At 38.3% G+C, this 19907-nt stretch overlaps 2 protein-coding genes across 2 annotated transcripts; both read left to right on the top strand.

Annotated features, from left to right (window-relative positions):
• The first annotated feature begins 589 nt into the window (after positions 1-589).
• On the top strand, positions 590-11428 carry ankdd1a (ankyrin repeat and death domain containing 1A). Its single transcript, XM_069663270.1, has 15 exons — positions 590-678; positions 1386-1489; positions 2195-2293; positions 2807-2905; positions 3013-3117; positions 3360-3458; positions 5240-5338; positions 6256-6354; positions 6470-6568; positions 7087-7185; positions 7571-7669; positions 8025-8120; positions 8861-9005; positions 10028-10159; positions 11215-11428. Exons 1-15 carry the CDS (start codon positions 645-647, stop codon positions 11274-11276), a joined length of 1470 nt encoding a protein of 489 aa, XP_069519371.1. The 5' UTR covers positions 590-644; the 3' UTR covers positions 11277-11428.
• Positions 11429-15368: 3940 nt separating this feature from the next.
• On the top strand, positions 15369-17969 carry znf414 (zinc finger protein 414). The gene is made up of 5 exons (XM_069662394.1): positions 15369-15469; positions 15685-15795; positions 16305-16410; positions 16495-17045; positions 17198-17969. Exons 1-5 carry the CDS (start codon positions 15418-15420, stop codon positions 17365-17367), a joined length of 990 nt encoding a protein of 329 aa, XP_069518495.1. The 5' UTR covers positions 15369-15417; the 3' UTR covers positions 17368-17969.
• Positions 17970-19907: the final 1938 nt, after the last annotated feature.

The following is a 19907-nucleotide window of genomic DNA, read 5'->3' as shown; positions in this document are numbered from 1 at the left end:
GTGAGAGTTTGAAATCTACATGTTTTTTTCAAACCTTGCTAAAACCAGCTGGATTTTATTTGCTTTTTAACTTATTAACTTAAATTTGGGGGTATTTTTCGCAAATGGGAGAAGTTCTTGCGATTTTCAGATTGACCCTAACCCTTTTGGAGTGGTGAGAACTTGAAGGCATCACCTAAATTGTATTTTATTTGACATTTTTTAAATAACTTTTAGGGCAGGGCACAAGAATAAAGTCAAAATCTTAAGAATAGGTCGATATATTGGGATTTAATTCGACATTTTGAGAATAAAGTCAAAACTACAAGAGAAGACTAAGACTAGACGTATTTCTGACACAAAATGAATATATACCATAGATAAAACATGTATTGAGAATAATAGATGCGTTGATCACGAAAATAGCTGCTCTGACCACTCGGAAGTACCACCGCTTCTCAAGAAGTTCCAATTTAGAATTTATTTTGAAGGTCGTAACAGGAAGTTGATATTTCTTCTAAGGAGCTTGACAATCTGGTTAACTGTGGTTTCACGGGCGTAACGTCGGGTCCAGCCTTCTTTCCTCTGCTGAAAAAAAGAAACACGGTATCAAAATGACAAAGGTGGAAGCGAAGAATTAGACTCTTCTTTAAAATAGTGTAAAGATGGAGGACGACCTGGTGTCGGAGGATGATATCTGTGAGTAACGTTATGAGACAGCAGCTGTATGTTCAGAGGAGCGACCTGACATCTGTCAGCAGCAGGATGTCCCTGAAGACCAAAGAGGGGAAAAACCGTATTCAGGCTGTATTTTAGTTTTACACCGTATTAGTATCTATGGAGGATATTTTATGTCAAAATTAAAATTATCCGTTATGTTTCAAGTATCACCGTAGACAGAAACGTTTCTTAAGCTATTGTACACTATTTTACACGTTATACCCACTTCGTTACTTATTTTCTGTTACCTACTAATATTAAAAACTGTTCTTTCGATTATTTTCATTTGGGAACATATTGTCATTTGTAACTCAATGTCTCCTCATATATTGTTCGCGTTTCTCCCCGCGTGAAAGACGGGTTAATTACAGTATCAAAGGAAATAGGCGGATTCATGAAAGGACGTCACGTTTATGGCCGTCATAGACTGATATTAATAATGAGCAAACATTGGGAGATTTATGGAAGATCCCACCTGGTTCATTATCAAGAGCATGAAGTTTAAACTGTACTACTGTACTATACTTTCTTTCTTTCTTTTTCTTTCTTTACACTTCTGCAGCTAATGATTTAAAGGTTTTAGACCTAAGTCTCAGACATAGAACACAGCTGTCTTCTTCTTCTGTTGATGCCTTTGGCTGGCATGCAGAACAAACGTGACAATCTCTGTCCATCACTCCTGACAGTGCTGGTGTCAGAGAAGGAGCTCCATGATGCTGCAAAGAGGAACGACACAGAGAAACTACAGGAACTGATCAGGAAGGGTGTGGACGTCAAGGCCAAGAATAAAGTAAGCTTATAATTTGGACATATTATATAGCAAGTGTGGTAATCAATATTAAGTTATATTCATTGATTTTTGGAGTTTTGCTGCACAGTAAGACGGTGAGATATTGAACTAAAGCTTAGTCATCTGTGCATTCAAATAGCACTATATCTAATCATCCACTGTGTTCTGATATCAATTACATATTAAAAGATTATTATGACATAATGAAATAGTCTTAATCTCCAGAAGCTTTCCCGTTCTCCTTTATTTTGTGTTACAGACACTTGATTTTACCTGCATAATTTCTGTTCAACACGCAAAAAGGAAGTCTAGTACATTAATGTACATTTTGGTATACGTGTTGCTGACAAAAGGTTGTGTGCCTTTTATAGGGATATAAGCTGTTGCCCCCTCATCACCTTTTGGGCTACAACTAACCATTATTTCAATGATTTATTTATTTATTTATTTTAATTATTAATGGTTCAGTATTTTTAAGATGTCAAAATCACAATTTCCTCGAACTAATAGTGACATCTTCAAATTGCTTTTTTTTTAATGTCCAACCATCAGTCAAAAACCAAACAACTTTTTAAAAACTATCATACAGGGCAAAGGCAAACAACATTCTTGCATTTACAAAGCTGGATCCAACTGAGTTTGTTGTCCTATTTCAGTCGTCCATGCACTCTGAGGAGCACTTATTCTTTATGTATCTCTCTGCAGATTGACCGTAAAGCTCTGCACTGGGCGGCAGGAGCAGGGAACGAACAGGTTTTACGGCTCCTCCTGGACCATGACACTGAAGTCGACGAGAGGGACTCTGTATGTAATCAGTGTTGTGAACAGATCCATACAGTGATTCACCACTGAATTCATTTATTCCCTCACATAAAAATAATAATTCACTGTTATGCTATACCACATCACATAAAACTCATTTAAACTGTAGCCAGTTAATGAAAGCTTTTATATTTGCTTTACTAACAACTGACACATTTTTCAAACTTCTTTCAAACTTCAAACTTTCACACACACTCCCAACTCACCTGTCACATGGACACAAGAAAGAAACCCTCAGACTGCCTCTGTCTCAATCAAAAACAGAAGAAAGTCAAAAAAAGATGTTTCACTTAGACAGACTAAACAAGTCCAGAGTGGCACTGAGTCTGCTGCCACTTCCTGGTGTTCACAGTTCGGAACCTTTCTAACATAAAACACCCTTTGCACCACACAGTAGCACAGAGACAGACCGAGGCGAGTTAGAAAACTTTACCTCAAATACTTTTACTTTCAGAGTTTCACTGTCATATAACACATGTAAATGTTTGTCCACAGTTTGGCATGAATGCTCTGCTCCTGGCTTCCTGGTTCGGTCACCTGAAGATCCTGCAGGTCCTGGTGTCCTGTGGAGCAAAGCTCAACTGTGAAAACAAGGTAAGGTCTGCTTCATTTCATTATAAGTACAGACTCAAACTGTGAGGTTACTGTCTGACTCACTGCTCCACACACTTTGCGTGCATATGTGTATGTGTGTTTGTTAGGATGGTCTGAGCATGCTGCACTGTGCTGCTCAGCGAGGCCACATCAGCGTGCTGGAGTTCATCATGGAGGACCTGGAGGATGTCTGTCTGGACAGAGCTGACAAGGTGACTACTTGAAAGAAACTTTTTAAATTGTTTCCCAAATGTGTGAGTCTAATTCCTACTTTTCTTTCCATGTCTTTACTGAACATTCTGTTCATTTTACATTACATTTCTGTTTGTTATCAGATTATGAACAATATGTTATTACATGCAGGTAAAGTAATAAGCGTCTTTAATTTGAAAGCTGTGTGAACACATTATACTGTGTGTGCAGTAGTATAACCTGCTGGTGTCTCTCTGAGCAGTCAGGGAAGACAGCGCTTCACCTGGCTGCTGAACATGGACAGTTTGAAGTGGTGGAGTTTCTAATTGGAATGGGTTGCACACACGCTTTGAAGGACAAGGTGATAACACAGGACACACACACACACGCACACGCACACACACACACACACACACACATCAAATCAGTTATTGTACTTGAGCAGACAAACACACTGTGTGCTGTTATGCTCAAGGATAAAACAAATCAGATAGTAGCTGTTTCATTAGAAGTTACACACTTTTTCATGTGTTAGCTGTGATGACCACACCTTGGCCAAAGCTAATGTGTGTTAAAAATGCATCCATCACTCCCGAGTTTTAAAGCTCTTTGTACTCAAGCAAACAGCATAAAGCAGGATGTGTTCTGACCTTAAATCCTGTTTTTACTGGGCAGGAAAGTTACCAGCTAATGTGATCTGCTGCTGCTGCCTCCAACAGCTGGCTCAAAGTAAATATTTCCACAATGCTGGTCAGTTAAACACATTGAAGCAGATGGCAGTTGCATGTGAATCTATCACATGTAGAGAGTGTAGCTTCCACACAGAAGGACCTATTCACACTCTGCACTTGTTGCATTACTTCAGTATAAAGCTACAGAGGTGGTTAGTGGTTACATGTAACGTGTACCACATTAACATTACACTATATCTTCATATTTTACTGGAATATATAGTTTGGAGCTCCAAAGTAAATGAAATAGATGATTAATATATATACATGTTATTTAGTTTAAACAATAGCTTGCAAAATATTTGAAGAAATAATTACAACTCAAGTAATTTCACACAAAAAAATCTTTTAGGTGTTGATTTTCATTGCAATTATAAACACTTTTTTCATGCCTCTTAATAGCCATTTTCCCCAATGTGATACTATTTCATATCACTTTTCAATATAACATAAGGTTAATAAAACTTGATATGTTTAAAAACTGTAATTGGGAAAATATGACAATAATAAGTTTAAACAGATTTTAAGAAGGGCACTCTGAAAACCAAAGTGTTAAATTTAAAATAAAAACTATCAAAAATTACTTGTGAAATAAAATGTCATATTAATGAGTTTACTTTTAATTACTTAATCAATTTTTTCACACCAACTATGAATGCATACAAACAGTAAGTAATTAAAGTGCAGCGGAGGGAGAATATTTGCCCATGTAATAAAATAAACACCAATATGGGTTCAGGACAAAGCTACTAGTACAATCTGATTTCCCTTTGGGGATAAATAAAGTATACTCTATCTAGGATGCAACGATCCATTGGATCTCTATGAGCCTAGTTGTGACTTTACAGACTGTGATCAGAGAGGACTGTCACAACATATTGTACAACTGCTTTAAGTGTTGACAGTGCTGTGCATGAATTAGCCAATATAGAAAAAACACATAAATATGAGATAAATATAAGTTGTATCCCTCAGAGGTGTAAGCTGGATTTGACTTCACTTAAGTAAATTTAAACCAGGACATTCTTCTGCAGTTGGCAGTGGGTACTGTGGAAAGATCATGGTGTAGCTAAGGTACACTGAAAAATTAAAAATTATTATTTTGTATACAAACTTGATCAGAACTACTAATAAAAATGAGACAAAAGGGCAAGAAAAGTAATCAGCATCACTCAGGATCAATACCTCAATACATCATCTGACCTTGGTCAAAAAAAGGTGGTCATTACTGATTTATGTGAAGATTCTTAACATCAAGACAACACATCTGTGACATAGGTGTAAAGTGTTTTTGAAGACCATAAAACCAGTTAGATGCCAACAGCTCCTTGTGAGGTGTTGTGGTGTATATGTATACTGTATGTAAAGGAAGTTGCTCTGGTTGTGATGTGTTGTTATGTCTGGACTACAGGAAGAGAACACAGCCGTGCATCTTGCAGCCAAGTTTGGGCACACCGACGTCCTGCAGAAGATCATGGAGACCGGGGTCGACATCGATGATAGGAACATAGTGAGTGGATTAGACTGGGCTGCGTACTTCAAGGCCCAGTTTTTGTACTTCTTTAAAGGGACTGTGGTGCATAATTGGAAGTCTGAAATTTCTCTATGTTACATGTTAATACTACTGAAGCACTGTTCTATTGTGCTTGTAACTTTAGTCGCGTGTTTACTGTGAACTGCAGTGGAGAGTGTTTCTTGTACCATAAAGTACACTTTTATTTTTGTCAGTGTGGAGAAATAAAGTGCATCTCCTAATCGCTTAATTGAGAGAATAATTAAGTGAAAATGATAACACTGTCCATATACTGAATACAATATCACATTGCACAGCAGTTTAAGTCTGTGAATTAAATGACCTAAATCTATTTAAATAATCTATTTAAATACAAAGGATTAATGGGTTGCAGTTGTCTAAAATAAACTGCATGAAGAAATTCCTCTTTATCCAAACATGACAACATGATTTATATGGAAAATGCTGGGAAACTGAAGTCTCTATGTATGCCTACAATATGTAACACATTACCTAAACTTATTTAAAGGCCATGCTTTAAAAGTATGATGTTAGCTATGACAACCCATTTTTTTTAATACCTGGTCAGTTGTGAATGCGGAACCAAAAAATGTAAATAATAGTGCGTCAGTAGTATCCGATGTGTTGTAATTTGTGTAATTGAAAAGTGATTTATTTATTTATTCAAAAGGTAAAAGTAACAAATCCTATTTGGTTCCATGTTCTTGTCTTTGCAAATTAACCGTCTCTTCTGCCCTTTGGTTGGACAAAATATTTATTTTTAGTCGTAGCCTTCATCTATTGTGTCCTTTGATTGAGTCATTATTTCTAACTTGTCACACAATTTACGTATCATGCATAATAGGTTGACTTGTGAAACCATCTTGACTGAAGTGTACCTGTTGTTTTTATAGGACGGTCTCACAGCTTTGCACCAAGCAGCTGATGGAGGTCACTGGGAATGTGTCAGGCTGCTGCTGGAGTCCGGCTGTAATATCAACGCACAAACCAATGTACAGTTTGTTCATTTAAAGTCATTATTCTATACAAACACAAGAGCTTTAAAATGTGTGAATCTTTAGACTCTCTGAAAGACAAGTGTGAATCCCTGATTTCTTCTGTCTGCAGAAGAATATGAACGCTCTCCATTACGTGGCCCAGCAGGGCTTTGACAGAGAGGCACATCTGCTGCTGCAGGCAGGAGTCAACATAGATGCTATAAACAATGTAAGTCTGACTTTTGAGGTTGTCTGGCTTCTCAGGCAGGATTTAGACTGGGGACATAGCTGGTTAGCTACAAGCTACATCCATGAAAAATAAAGACAAAAAAATTGAATGAAAAATGATATCAGTGTTGATGAGATTAAAGAAGCTGCACATGTTGTAAGTCAACTAAATGGAATGACTCAAAACATATTTTAAACATCACAACTTTTTGGTGAATAAATGAAGTAAAAACAAATTGAGGCTAAAATGTGCTTATAGATCGGAAAGTTTAATGTTGATTTTACAAATCCCCAAATTATAGTGATAAAAAACTTTCATTTGCATGTGTTTTGTTAATGTTTATGTTTTAATTTACCACATGACAAAAGATTAATTTGTACATTCTTCTGAAATTGATTGAAATTTGATTATAATTTCACTAAAGACAAACTTTGAACTGGTGGGCGTTCTTATTATTAAGATCACTCACATATCAGATGAATTGGTGTGATTGTCTTCTGTCTTTGTGTTTCTAACAGCAACACAACACACCTCTTCACCTCGCTGTGTTCAACAATCACACAGAGGTTGTACGGCTGCTGATAGATGCTGACTGTGACCTGGACGTCACTGACAGTGTGAGTATGAGCAGCTGCACTGGTACTGACCATATTCACACTCCAGCCCTTTACCTGTGACGTCATGCCCAAATGCTGTAATAATGGTTAAAATATGGCCTGATGGACCTGCAGATTTTTACTATTGTTTGTTTTTAATTTTCTTTTCAATAGAGACGCAGTGAAATGATAAGGCTTCCTTCCCTGCATTTTCACGACTTTAACCTGGGATACAAAAGTAACACATAATAGCATTTGAGCATCCCACCCTGAGCATGACATCAAATGAGTATGGCCACAGTGTGAATATGGTGAATACATTAAGGAATGTACAATCACACTGACATGGTGATGGTTCTCCAGTGCAATAATACTAACCTACAGATATCTGTCATGTGTTTCACAGAGACAACAGACAGCTCTGCACATAGCAGCAGAACATGGCTGGCAGGACCTGGCTGAGATGATGCTCATCTCTGGTGTTAACCTCAGTCTGACCGACAAGGTGCAACACGGCATACTCTTTTGCATTGTGAATTTTACTTCTATTATATTTTAGTTTTCTGTCTTTTAACAAACAGGATCTATCTTCGATAGTCATAAAAAGTCACATAATGAAACCATTTTAAAATGGTGCCTGCTTAGATGCATTTGGTGCCCTTTTATTTTATTATTTTATTATCATTATAATTATTGATTAATTATTAGCTACTACACTTGGGTTAGTAATAAAAAGAAAAAAGTTTTATTTATTTTACCTTTTTATTTACCTGATAATGTCATGAAATATAACTGCCGTATGATCAACGAGTTATGTGTTTCCTATTCACTGTGTATTACTGACTATATGATATACACAGCAGGGAAAAACGTGTTTGGAGGTGGCAGCGAGAGGAAACCACGTCATCCTGGTCGACATGATCATCAAAGCTGATCGTTTCTATAAATGGGAGAAGGTGACATCATCCTCAATGCATTTGGACCTACGGTGACACAATAACAATAGCAATAACTTTATTTATCCCCAAAGGGAAATTCAACTGAATGTTAAAGAAAATAACACAAAAAAAACAAAGCAAATGCCAAACACTTCTCCAAGGCTCTGTCTTTGATGAGTGACTCACAGGTCGGTCGTGGCGACTTGCTGATGCAGAGGGAGAAAGATTTACTCATTCGAATTTTCTCCATAAAAAAACTCCACACAACACAATGTTGTTCTTCTTTGTTGTTCTTCGAGATTTGAAGCCCAGTGTTTAGTTAATGTGTTACTTAATAAGATTAAGAGCTGAAGGCATATACAGTATGTTGATTTCTAATTGAATGATAAATTGGCTGTAATTGATGAGTGATAAGTTACCTACACTTGCTTTATTTGATAGCTGTAGATTAGAATGGATATGTGACATGAAGTGTTTGTTGGCATCTGTCCTGCTGTAGGGTTCCTCTTAAGGTTCCTGCTTTGCCAAACCAACCCCAGCTAAGTGGATTTGTTGCTGTGCCTTGGATTGTTGAGATTGTTTTTTTACATACCCTTGGTTTTATTTTATTTTTAAATGTTTTGTGATGACTTTTGGTGCTTTGCTCATGTACATCGTTGTACTCTGTGTATCAAAAGCAGTGTTTCCCCTTTTATCTTCAGGATCAGATGGGTAGTGGACAGGACTCCTGGGTGGGAAGGAATCTGAGCTTTAAGCAGGACCACCAGCCAGAGACACAGCACCTCCGCTCGGTCCTGTGGAGCCTGGCCACTAAACACCTCTGCCGCGGGGAATGGAAGATTCTGTCACAACACTGGGAGTTCAGTGATGCTCATATACGAGCGATAGAGCATCAGTGGACAGGTGAGCTGGGCTGATCTTTGAAAAATGTTTAAAAAACAAAATTAGATTTTCAATAGATATACAGTAGTACTGCTTTTAAACACTTCGGCACATGTGTAGCCCAACAGGGAGATTTTCATTAAATCATTAAACCTTGTAATGACTTTGTTTAAACTGCACTGGCTGATTCTCTCTACTAGCTGTACAGAGGTTGAACGTAGATACCACTCTCATGTCTGTCTTGGTCTGTACATAACTGTGGAACTAGAGTCAGGAGACATTCCCCTGAGAGAAGAGCCACAAATGAAGCAGCTTTAGAGCTACTGTGAGGCATATTGTGAGGTTCTGTGAGAGGCAGGCTATCTGTTTCTCTGCTTCCTGTCAGCTAGACTTAACTCAGTTAATGCACCTTATTAAGAAAGGGAATACGAATATTAAATACAATATTGAACTCTTCTTTTATCTATGCTTTAAGGTTCCTGATACCCAGGATTTTACCGTCACTAGAGAATAATTGGCTCTGTCATGTGCTCATACAAACATGGTTGTTTTGGTTAGTGGGAAGCCAGCGAGGGCTCAGAAGTTCACAACATGTTATCCATTCAGGCTTAAAGAAAAACTTTCTGTTCTGACTTGGGCAAAAGAAAGTCACAGAGGCTTTCCAAACTCAGTGTCTTTGATCAGATGTTCATCCACTACATAGATTCAAGCTTAGTTGCACCCAGTGACATAGTTTGTTGGCTCTGAATTATATTAAAATATTTAGTGAAAAACTGGAGAAAGGTCTCACTTTTAGAAGGTTTCACTAAGATTGGACAGGGTCCCATGTTACAGCACCACTTTGTCATTTATTTAATACTTGTCTCAGGTCACAAGCAGGGCTTTACCTCCCTGACTATAAGTAATAATTAAATTTGTTAATTTTCTCTTCTGGAGATAAAAGGACATTATGTAGCTGCTTGATTTTTTTAGTTTCACTCATTTTAACTACAGCTTAAGGAATTGGTATCTGTTATTCTGCTTCTTTTTATTTCAATCTCCAGGTATGAAGAGCTTTAAAGAGCACGGCCACAGAATGCTGTTGATCTGGCTTCATGGAGTAGTGGTGGCGGGGGAGAACCCGATCAAAGGCCTCTATGAGGGCTTGGTGGAAATCTCACGGACAGACTTGGCAGGTGAGCCCATCAAACACTGTGTGTTGTTCTTTTGTGACTGACCATCAGTCATACAGAGCCCCTGCAAGGTTTCCAGGATTTTTTTTCCAAGGAAAACTTTTGCATTCTCTGTCAATTTTTTTCCCGTTGACTTGTATGACGATACAGTATTATGTATGATGTATTTGACAGCTCTGGTGAACAGAGAAAGAGTCAGTGCACCCTCAGCTGTGACCTCAGCTCATGCGTAAAATTGTACCATTAGAGATAGTTAATCTCGCTCTCTTGATCACTGCTGCTGAGGCCGATCGATACAGACTTGAGATGTGATCAGAACTATTCATGATCTTGGGCAATATATTGGATGTACTAATGCAGCCAAATATAAAATCTGCCCTTCCTCTATATGCTTTAGAAAAGACCTAGTAGCACTGCTGTTTGTGTTTGTTTTTTGACTGACCGCCGGGGTCAGCCCACTGAAGCGACTCTCTGTCTTTACGGCTCTGGATACTTTGTTCGGGGAGTAGGCGGGGCTGCTCCTCCGTTGCTCGTCTGCTGTCCTCACCTACCTCGCAGCACCCACCGGCTTTCAAACACGTTGTCATCGGCCTCATAAGGACAGTCCTTGTAACACATTGCCCACAAAAGCGCACATTGACCTGATGCGGTCAGTCACATACTAGGTTTTGACTTAGGCTTGTACATTTTGATTTATTCCACATATTTGTCAGGTGAGTCTAAACAGAGAGCAAGAAAAGACACAACTTATAGCTTGAAAAGAATATTTTTAAAGTTTATATTACACAGCTGTAGGAAAGTCCCTAACTTAGTGCAAAGGAACACACACTGTGACCTTTCAGGGCTCTAAAGTGTTTTAGCTCATTTATCAGTTTCATATTTCTGTTAGTGACTGTAAGATTCAGACAAACTCCATACAAAGGTCAAAGTAGCATTGGATCTATTTTTGTGTGTGTCCATTTCCTGAATTATCTGTGAGTAGGTGGGTGTGTGGAGTGGCAGCGTCTGCAGTGTGAATACGTATGTGTGATGTCCTCTTATTATTTTTAATCATCCAGAGAGCATCCGGCAAAAGGCAAACGCAGAGACCAGCGCTCCCAAAATGTGCTCTGCAATGTGATCGACACTGTGAGTGACTGCAAGGGAACACAGTAAACATTTTTTCCAGAACTGAGCCCGTTAAAAAAATACATATATATTATCCATAACATGACCTGTTTACACACCCTAAATATACTGTGATGGTTCTAAATAAGGTTCACGGAGCTTTTATTTCTCTTAGGGGTAGGAAGTGCTGTAAGTCTAGATATCTGTTTTGTTTGTTAATGCATACAGTAACCTCCTGAGGACACTTCTCATTCTGTATCTATATTAACAAAGGGCTTTTAGTGCATTATCACTACCTGTCATCCAGCATAAAATAATGTAACACTGTCTGTTACAGTCTTTCTCAAAGTTCCTCTTTTTAAAGTTTAATGAGGGTATATGGTCATGGTGACGCTCTAAAAGTCACTTAGACCAAGTTGTTATGGCTAATCCTTAAAACAGTTGCCTACTAAAGTGTGTGTGTAGTCTGCGTTTACTGGGCCCTGTGAGGAAGCCTGACCAGCGTGACTTTGAGGGTGATCAAAGGCAGATTCAATAAACACTGAAGGCCAAAAAACGCATTTTATTTACACACTGACTACATGTCTAACAAATATATTTAAAGAAAATAACCTGGATCAACCAAGGAAAATTATTAAGTACACAAAGGTAGAAGCAAATATAGTGATGACCTTTGACCGAGACAACCATGATCATTGCAGCATGTGTAAGTCATTTTACTTTGTTCCTACCAAAGAACTGAATAGCCGAAGTGATGTAACCCATTAGTGTGTGGGCTAGCCTTTTGAAATCTCAAGTTTGGCATCTGTTTATGTTGTTTTTTTTCTTTAGTGCTAAAATTGAAAAAAAGGGTGGAGCTGTAGTTGGTCGAGGGAATAGCAACTGCTAAGCTGCCATCTATCACTAGCAATTGCTTGTTTAGAAAGGTGAATCCATTATTCAAGGTAACTGTTATCATTATATTATTTAGGATGCTAATTTTAGCTGGCAAAACAGCCTTTATACAAAATGAATTTAATGAAACAACTGACAGTCGACTCCTCAGAGTCTACAAACAAAGGCTACATCCACTTCTTATGCATATACATATGCTTATGTATATGGTTGATACAGCCCCACTTGTTGATGAGGTTAGGTTTTACTGAGTGATGTTTAGGAAACATCTCTTCTCCAAACAAAAGGGGCCAAATTATTGTCATCATGAGTAAAGTGGCAGGTTACAGCCAATTATGCATTCATATAGGTGTCTAAATATTTATTATCACTATGGCCTTTAAAGGCAACCAAAGCTGTCAAATGCTTTATTCATACAATTACTATCTTTCCTGTTAGTACAATGTAAATAGGATTCTGGACTTCCTCATTCACCATCACTGTGTAAAGCTGCTATGACAATATCCATGAAGACCTCATCCACCTCCTGCTTTGTGAACACTAGGGGAGTGTCTTTTAATTGTGCTTTATATCACAAATATGATCACTGTCACAGGTGTTAGTGGCACATGTCTTCACACTAAAGGATACTGTGGCTAACTAAAAGCATGAAGAGTTCAGTATTAAATAAACAAATAGTTATAAAGTACACATTTTGAAATAAATGTAGCAATAATTGCATGTTTTATATAATATTAGGCATTTTTGTTTTGGCCCTCCTTTGTGCCTGGATGTCTTGTTTAACTTTATATATAATGACATTTTTCCCAATTGTGCTTTTTAAATTCATAATGTACATTTTTATGAAGTTGATTGTGTATTTCATTCTGTCTTTAAAAAAAATCAAATTAATATTGAAGTTTGTTAATCTTTCTACACTTTTCTCTGTCTGTTACATTCATCTTTAATTCAGAAAATGTATAGATGCTTTATAGATAAATCTCACTCTTGCTTCTGCTTAGCAGGCAGAGTGATGCTCTGCTGCAGCTCACACACACACACACTTAACACAGCTATGAATGGATCATTTAACCACAGAGGCAAATGGAAACTTACAGATAAACTTACCTGCATCTTTTTTATTCCTCTTTTTGCTGTTATGTGCATTGATGTTAGGTGCATTGATGTCAATGTTTTCTCTGTCTCTCAGTGCAGCAGCTCTTCTTACTCTGCTGTCCCTTTCTTTGTGGCCTTAAAGAAATGTTTTTTATAAAGTCAGATTTACATTCAGTTTGGCCATGATTGTTAGATACAGAGGTAGTTCAGTGATTACTTTATTCAGCTAGGAGTAGCAACATGAGCAGATCCACCTTCTCAGTCCTCAGTTTATCTAAAGCTCAAGTGAAAGAAAACGAGACTGAGACGGCTCAGTTTGACATTATCACTCAAACTGTCCGCTGTAAACACTCATTAGATTCTACAATACAAGTCTCAACTTTAACCTGCTGTCCTTACTACACTTGTGCATGCAATAGACTGAAAAGTGGTGCTTTAGGTAAAAAATAAGTTTTGGACATTCTGAGCGTGTTTCAGTCAAATGCTTTACATGAGTTGTTGAACACTTGGAACAGGAAGCACTTCAGCTGTTAAAGGTAAATCTGTGGCTTTGCAAAAACACTATTGTTCATGCAAAATTATTAAATATTTTTTAGATGTTCCTCTTTATTCGCTTTATTTTCTTGTGAAGTACTGGATTGATGTTTTTCAGTTTTTTCTTTTGTTATGTTTAGGAATCCACTGAATTTGACATTTTCAAGGATTTGTTTTTTTTTTATTTAAAAAGACTAAAAGCAAGTTTGGTTTCATTTGTGTTTCTTTGGGCACAGTGTGTTTGGAGGGCTGTTTATGCATTTCCATTTCTACTTGAAAGTTTTTATTTTGTGCCTCTCAAGATTAATTTTAATGTCAAGTGTAAATTATGTTGATGGTGTACAAAGTCATAGCTATTTTTGCATGAACTGAATAATTATTATCTCTTTCCAAGTACATTCACAAAGACATGACACCCATTTTTGTAATGCTTTGAGTGACAAATATAATGGCTTTATATTACTGGACTGTACTGTGTTATACACTGCTGAATTTTAACTCGTATGCAACGTGTTGGATGATCATTACTGGCTTACAAAAGCTAAAAAAGGAGCAGGGTAAATGTAAGTGTTTTGTTGTCATGCAGCCATGTTGTAAACCACATGTGTAAGAAGACTATAACTAAGGGTTTGTTTGCATGAGTTAATACATTTTCTGTGCAGAAAGTCGCCTTTTAAAGAACCTTATGAGATAAGTGATTATTGTATGAAGATTACTTTTTCAAAATCAATGCAATAATTTTATTATTCTGCACCAATGAAAAGTATTTTATATAAAATTTAATTGCAAATATGTACATGTTCCAAAGATCAATAAAAACACCATGAAAACAGATGATCACATTAAGTTTTTGACTTGCAGATTAGCTACACTAATAACATTGTGTTAGTTGCTACTATTAAATGCAGACCACATGGAAGATTATTTGCTTAGAAGCCACCCAGTAGTCCTGTGCTGGAACAACCTGATAGTAATAACCTGGCCCTGTTTTTTTTTTTTTTTAGGTTTAATGATATTATTCCACTTTATTCAGAAAGAAGCACCTTGTAAACACCACATAAATGATAAATACAAAGGTCTTAAAATTTGATTCTGACAAGGGGCTCCTCTACTTCACAAGGGTTCATGCAGGGGTTGAAATGCTGGGCATTTCTTTGTAAATATAAGCGGGGCAAATTTGCATTGAATCAACTGACTAGAATGAATGATCTGAACTCAGAGAATCCTCGGGTGTCTCTTTTCCCTTATATCATTTACCACTCTGATGTGCTGGTCAGAACGGTATAAGTCAATATGAATTCTATTAAATATACAGCAAACTATAATGAAATTTGTGTTGCCTTGCAATTCCTGTACAGTGCTTACTAATCTATAGCCATCTATAGACAAACATATTTCCATTCTTCCTAACAACAATAAAGAAAGATGAGTAAAATCAAACTAATTTGTCGAAATAAAAAGAAATACCAGTGACCAGTGTTTTTTTTTACTACCATAACATACGGAAGTACAGTCTATGGTAGTCATGCGTCGTGTTTTTGTCGCGTTGCATCCTGGTTCTTGTTGTCCGTTTCTGATCGGCTCTATTGTGGTTGTCAGTGCAGACTGCAGAGCTCGATAGCTCCGCCACTATGATGTCTGCGGGCAGCACAGTCTTTCAGACAGCTGAAAATGGAAACGGGGGTTTGTAACTTTGCAAACATTGCAGACTCATGGCAAATTTACTGCGTTTTCCTCCCAATTGTTAACGACGCTAGCTATGTGAGGAAACTAGCCAGCTAGCTAGCATGCTAACCAGCTCGACTTCTGTCGCTAAGTTCATGACGTTATTATTGCTATCGCAGAACTAAAAAGGGAAATTCACGAGATTTTATAAACTCTTCTTTTGTCTATTTCAGGAAAACAGAGGACACCGTGCCCGTTACCCGGCTGTAAGCGGGTGTACACGGACCATAGCTCCCTGGAAACACACATCAGGGACCATGAGATCCCGGCTGAATCTCTTCCAGGTAAGCTTCCTGTTGCAGAAGGGCACTTGCAACCACTCAATAGGATTTTTCATTAGACTGATGTTATGAAGCGGAAAAATGTCAATGTTATCTGCATCAGATGTTGGAAGAATGTTCACTTTTAATGTATTATATGCCCTAGTTTTCTTTAGTTTATATAGTCAAAGTTCGTCCAAGGGATAAGCTGTTGATGACCGCACATTGTAATTTAGTAGTTGTATCTTTGAGATCAGACCATATTCGAGCTGATCCTGACAGATCTCTGCGCAGTCTGAGTCTGTATCTCAGATGAAGACGGATGCCAAGGTTAGAACATCCTAATATTTGTAGATAGATACTTAATTGACCCCGGGGGAAATTTAGGCAACCAGTAGCTTACAAGGCATGGCATTACACATCTGTCACCCACCCTCTAATGGCTGCTTAAGGCTTTAGAGTCATCGCAACCACATCTCCTACCCAGACTGACTGTGAAGACAGTCAAGGTAAACTCAGTCTGTCTCTCTTAGGAAAGGTCTTGCTGTGCTCCACTGCCGGCTGTGGTGGTTCCTTCCCCAACATGCAGAAACTGATGGAGCATATGAGGCATCATCACAAACCCAACATATACTTTGTGTGAGTTGCTCTTCATTTCTCAGCTGAGTTCCTGAGTATTCATCGGTAGAAATGTTTTGGCTAATGTTACCTCTGCTCCGGCAGGTGTGAGAACTGTCGCACAAAGTTGCGATCCTACAAAGGCCTCCTGACTCACCTGCACACCTGTTCCAAAGTGTCAAAGGGCAAAACAAAGCAGCAGGAACCAACACCCCCACCTCCTCCTGCTGCTCCAACCAACCAAAGCGTGATCCCTGTGGCCATGGACCAGGACCCACCACAGCTAGAGTCTGTGTCCTCATCTCAGCAACTCCCCTTTCAAATCCCAAACCAAGATGGTTCCTTCCCTGCTGTTCCTCAGCTAGACTCTTCGATACCCCCCCATCTCGGTCCCCCCTTCTTGCCTAACCCTGACCCCTCCCCTCCCCATAATGCTCCTCAGCAGTTTACAGAGGCGGCTCCCCAGCCTCACGTCAGGAACGAAACCTCTGTTCTGCCTCCTTCTCTAAACCTGGATAGGGCAGCAGCAGCTCCTGACCCCCCTGATGTCAGAGGTCAGCACCAGGCACAAACAGGGTCTCTGGAGCCCTTCAACCCTACCCCAGGATCAGCTCCTCAGTCTCCTCCTCCCTTGGCTGTCTGGAAGAAGAATCAAGGTGATTGTCTCCTTCAACTACAGATGCACCTGTGCATCCTCTGTGTTTTGTGATTTTGATTCAGTTTGGTCACGGAGAAACAATTTTAACTTCATAATGTTAGATGTAAAAATGTCTTTGTTCAGACATTTATTTGTGCTTTCATCCATTAGCCCTCAACTGCAGCAGACGTGTTCTTTGGGAACACACTAGAGGACGCTACACATGTGTACAGTGTGGATACACAGCAACCAACCGTAAGGAGATAACTCAACATATTAACACTCTACACAGCGGGCACAAACCTGCAGAAGACACAGGGAGCTCTGCTGCTAAGTCGTAGTGTAGAAACAGGTCTCTTTTACTGATAGAGATGTATTTTGGAAGCAAGTGATCTTTTTGTTTACCTACAGAACTCATCTTCTGTTGATGGAAGTTTCTGTTAAATGCTCTGCAGTGTTTTATGTATGATACATCTAAACACTCCAAGTGAAGAGCCTTGCAGAAGGGATTTTACAAACTTAGTATTTGTCAGTAATCTAAAACATTTAACGTGACTTCTTTATCGAATATCAGACTTCTTGATCGTTCAATTAAAGACAATTATTCTTACCTTAAGATACTTTAGTACTACAACCACTGTTTTTCTGAATCCTTGGTGTAAAGAAACTGACATTTCAGTTTGCTAATTTACTGCTGAATTTGAATTTAGTTACTAATTCCAGGTAAAAACTGAGTTTGAGATTTAGTATGAATGAATAGTATACAAAGCACTTAATTCTCTCTAAGCTCTTTCCAGTTGACTTGACTGCAGCCATTAACTGTGAATTGTCTTCATGTTGTACGACTGTTTTGATATGGAACTCACATTAAAAAAAGTTGCTAATTAACTGTGCACTATGCAGTTTGCTAAAGATGGGATGTGGACACATTTTATTTGCTGTATGTATATTGCACTGGTGTTTTAACTGCAGATGCCTTGAACAATAGTTACAAAGTTATTGCATTTTAAACACAGAAGCAAGTGTTCAGTCAGTTTTAAAGCCCCTGTAAACCCAAATCCACAAAATCCTTTTAACTGTGTAATTTGGACTCTTATGTACATACTTGTAAGCATCTTAAAAGTTTTAGACATTAGTTTTAATCCAAACTCTAATTATTGCCATTCTTTCTTTGTTAACTTCCTTGACGCTGGGGTTAAATTGGGCGTGGTTATGTATGATATTTATCACGTCATAAATTTCCTTGAACCAATCAACCGCAGTTGTCCCGCCCTCACAGGTGCAATCACACTTCTCTGAACGTCTCTGCACATACCTGTTGCAATTACCTTCCCAGCGATCACCTTTTTCCTCATCATGCCTGTGTGTGCTGTCCCTGGGTGCACATCTACCATTTGAGATGGCAATGTGTCATTCTTTTATTTTCTAAATGCGACAGACTTGGAAAAGCAGCAGTGTTTCGCTACATACATTTAGTGAATTGTTGCAGCCGCTGCAGAAGTTGTAATTAAACGACTCTTTGGAGATGTCCGCTTCAAATCAACGATCGTCCATCCTCTCCTCATTGAGGAAGAGTACTCAAACAGTGAACTTGCGAAGTCTTGGCAACCAAATAAACAACAGCGTGACTAGTTTACTTCTAACGGCAAAAGAGGGTCCGCTCCGCATCACTGACATCGGCATACATATGCAGATCTAATACGCAATGTAAACAATCCACAGGCCCATATCAGCTGTGCTCTCAATATCAAACTGTAAGCACCCTGGCAATCTCCCTCCAGCGAGCTGCACAATATTATACTGAAATGAGGAGATTTTGTCTATCTAACTCCTTACATCCAAACTGTAAATGAATTGATTGTTGCGGATTATAAAGTTTATAAAAGGTGATGTCATTTGGTAACGATGGCACTAGCGGTGCAGAGGTGCAGGTGTGTTGGGGGACTGAAGCAAAGTGGTCAGATTAAAGTAGTTTGTGAATTCAAACTTAATGAGGTGAAGAAGAGAGTGATGACTGTGATGATGCTTCTCTCAGAAATCATTGATATGAGATTATACGGAAGAGGATTAGGGCCACTGAAAATAAAAAAATTTAAGGTCCAATACATTTTTTTTTTTTTCAGAGAAAAAAGTCAGAATTCTGACTTTAATCTCAGAATTCTGACTTTTTTTTCTCTGAATAAAAAAAAAAAAAATGTATTGGACCTTCATTTTTTTTTTTCTTCCAGTGGCCCTAATCCTCTTCCGTACACTTAAACTGTGATGATGCTTCTCACAGAAATCATTGATATGAGATTAATTGAAATCTATTGATTACATAGCCTGTTATTAATTAGATTCATTTTTTTAATCACCTGACAGCAATAGTTTTGATATGATGTGCACATGCGCACATACCTGGGTGGTACAACAAACCCTCTACCCTGCTGCTGAAAGTCCCAGAGGAAACACTGCTTTCCCATGCGCCATTGTTGTGTTGACAGTTGCCATGAGAACGCGGACAGGCGGACCCCGGCAGATGTCAATCAACATGGGATCTGCCACGCCTACACAGTCCTGAGAAATGGTCTGAATAGCCAAATGAGCTGTTTTTTAAGAAGATTTTCTTGTGGTTCTGAACGTTTATTTTCATTCAGATTTTTGTGGACGCTTTATAACACACTCAACTCTGATATCATATATGCATTTTTGCTATTTCAAGCCAAGTTTCCAGGGGCTTTAACTTTCTTTAAATCCTTTTGAATGTCTATATTTTGTTAGAAAGAGACTTTGACTTAACTGACATGTGGCTGGTATCCTAAAGGTGCGAGACAGTGGCAAAAATCGTAAGCCACAACTGCATCATCTCCTTTCTGAACCACCAGTACGAGTCCTGTCCTTC

The sequence above is a fragment of the Semicossyphus pulcher genome, unplaced genomic scaffold, assembly GCF_022749685.1.
Source record: "Semicossyphus pulcher isolate SPU_LCO1_2020_fin unplaced genomic scaffold, fSemPul1.0.p SCAF_1, whole genome shotgun sequence".
NCBI lineage: Eukaryota > Metazoa > Chordata > Actinopteri > Labriformes > Labridae > Semicossyphus > Semicossyphus pulcher.
This window is presented reverse-complemented; position numbering and strand designations above follow the sequence as displayed.

Excerpts from the sequence above, each read along its gene's own strand:
- ankdd1a (XM_069663270.1), top strand. The coding sequence starts at position 645 with ATGGAGGACGACCTGGTGTCGGAGGATGATATCT. Across the intron at positions 3,118-3,359 it reads GTCTGGACAGAGCTGACAAG|TCAGGGAAGACAGCGCTTCA; the intron begins GTGACTACTTGA and ends CTCTCTGAGCAG. Across the intron at positions 8,121-8,860 it reads GTTTCTATAAATGGGAGAAG|GACCACCAGCCAGAGACACA; the intron begins GTGACATCATCC and ends AGCTTTAAGCAG.
- znf414 (XM_069662394.1), top strand. The coding sequence starts at position 15,418 with ATGATGTCTGCGGGCAGCACAGTCTTTCAGACAGCTGAAAATGGAAAC. Across the intron at positions 15,796-16,304 it reads CCCGGCTGAATCTCTTCCAG|GAAAGGTCTTGCTGTGCTCC; the intron begins GTAAGCTTCCTG and ends TGTCTCTCTTAG. Across the intron at positions 17,046-17,197 it reads TGTCTGGAAGAAGAATCAAG|CCCTCAACTGCAGCAGACGT; the intron begins GTGATTGTCTCC and ends TTCATCCATTAG.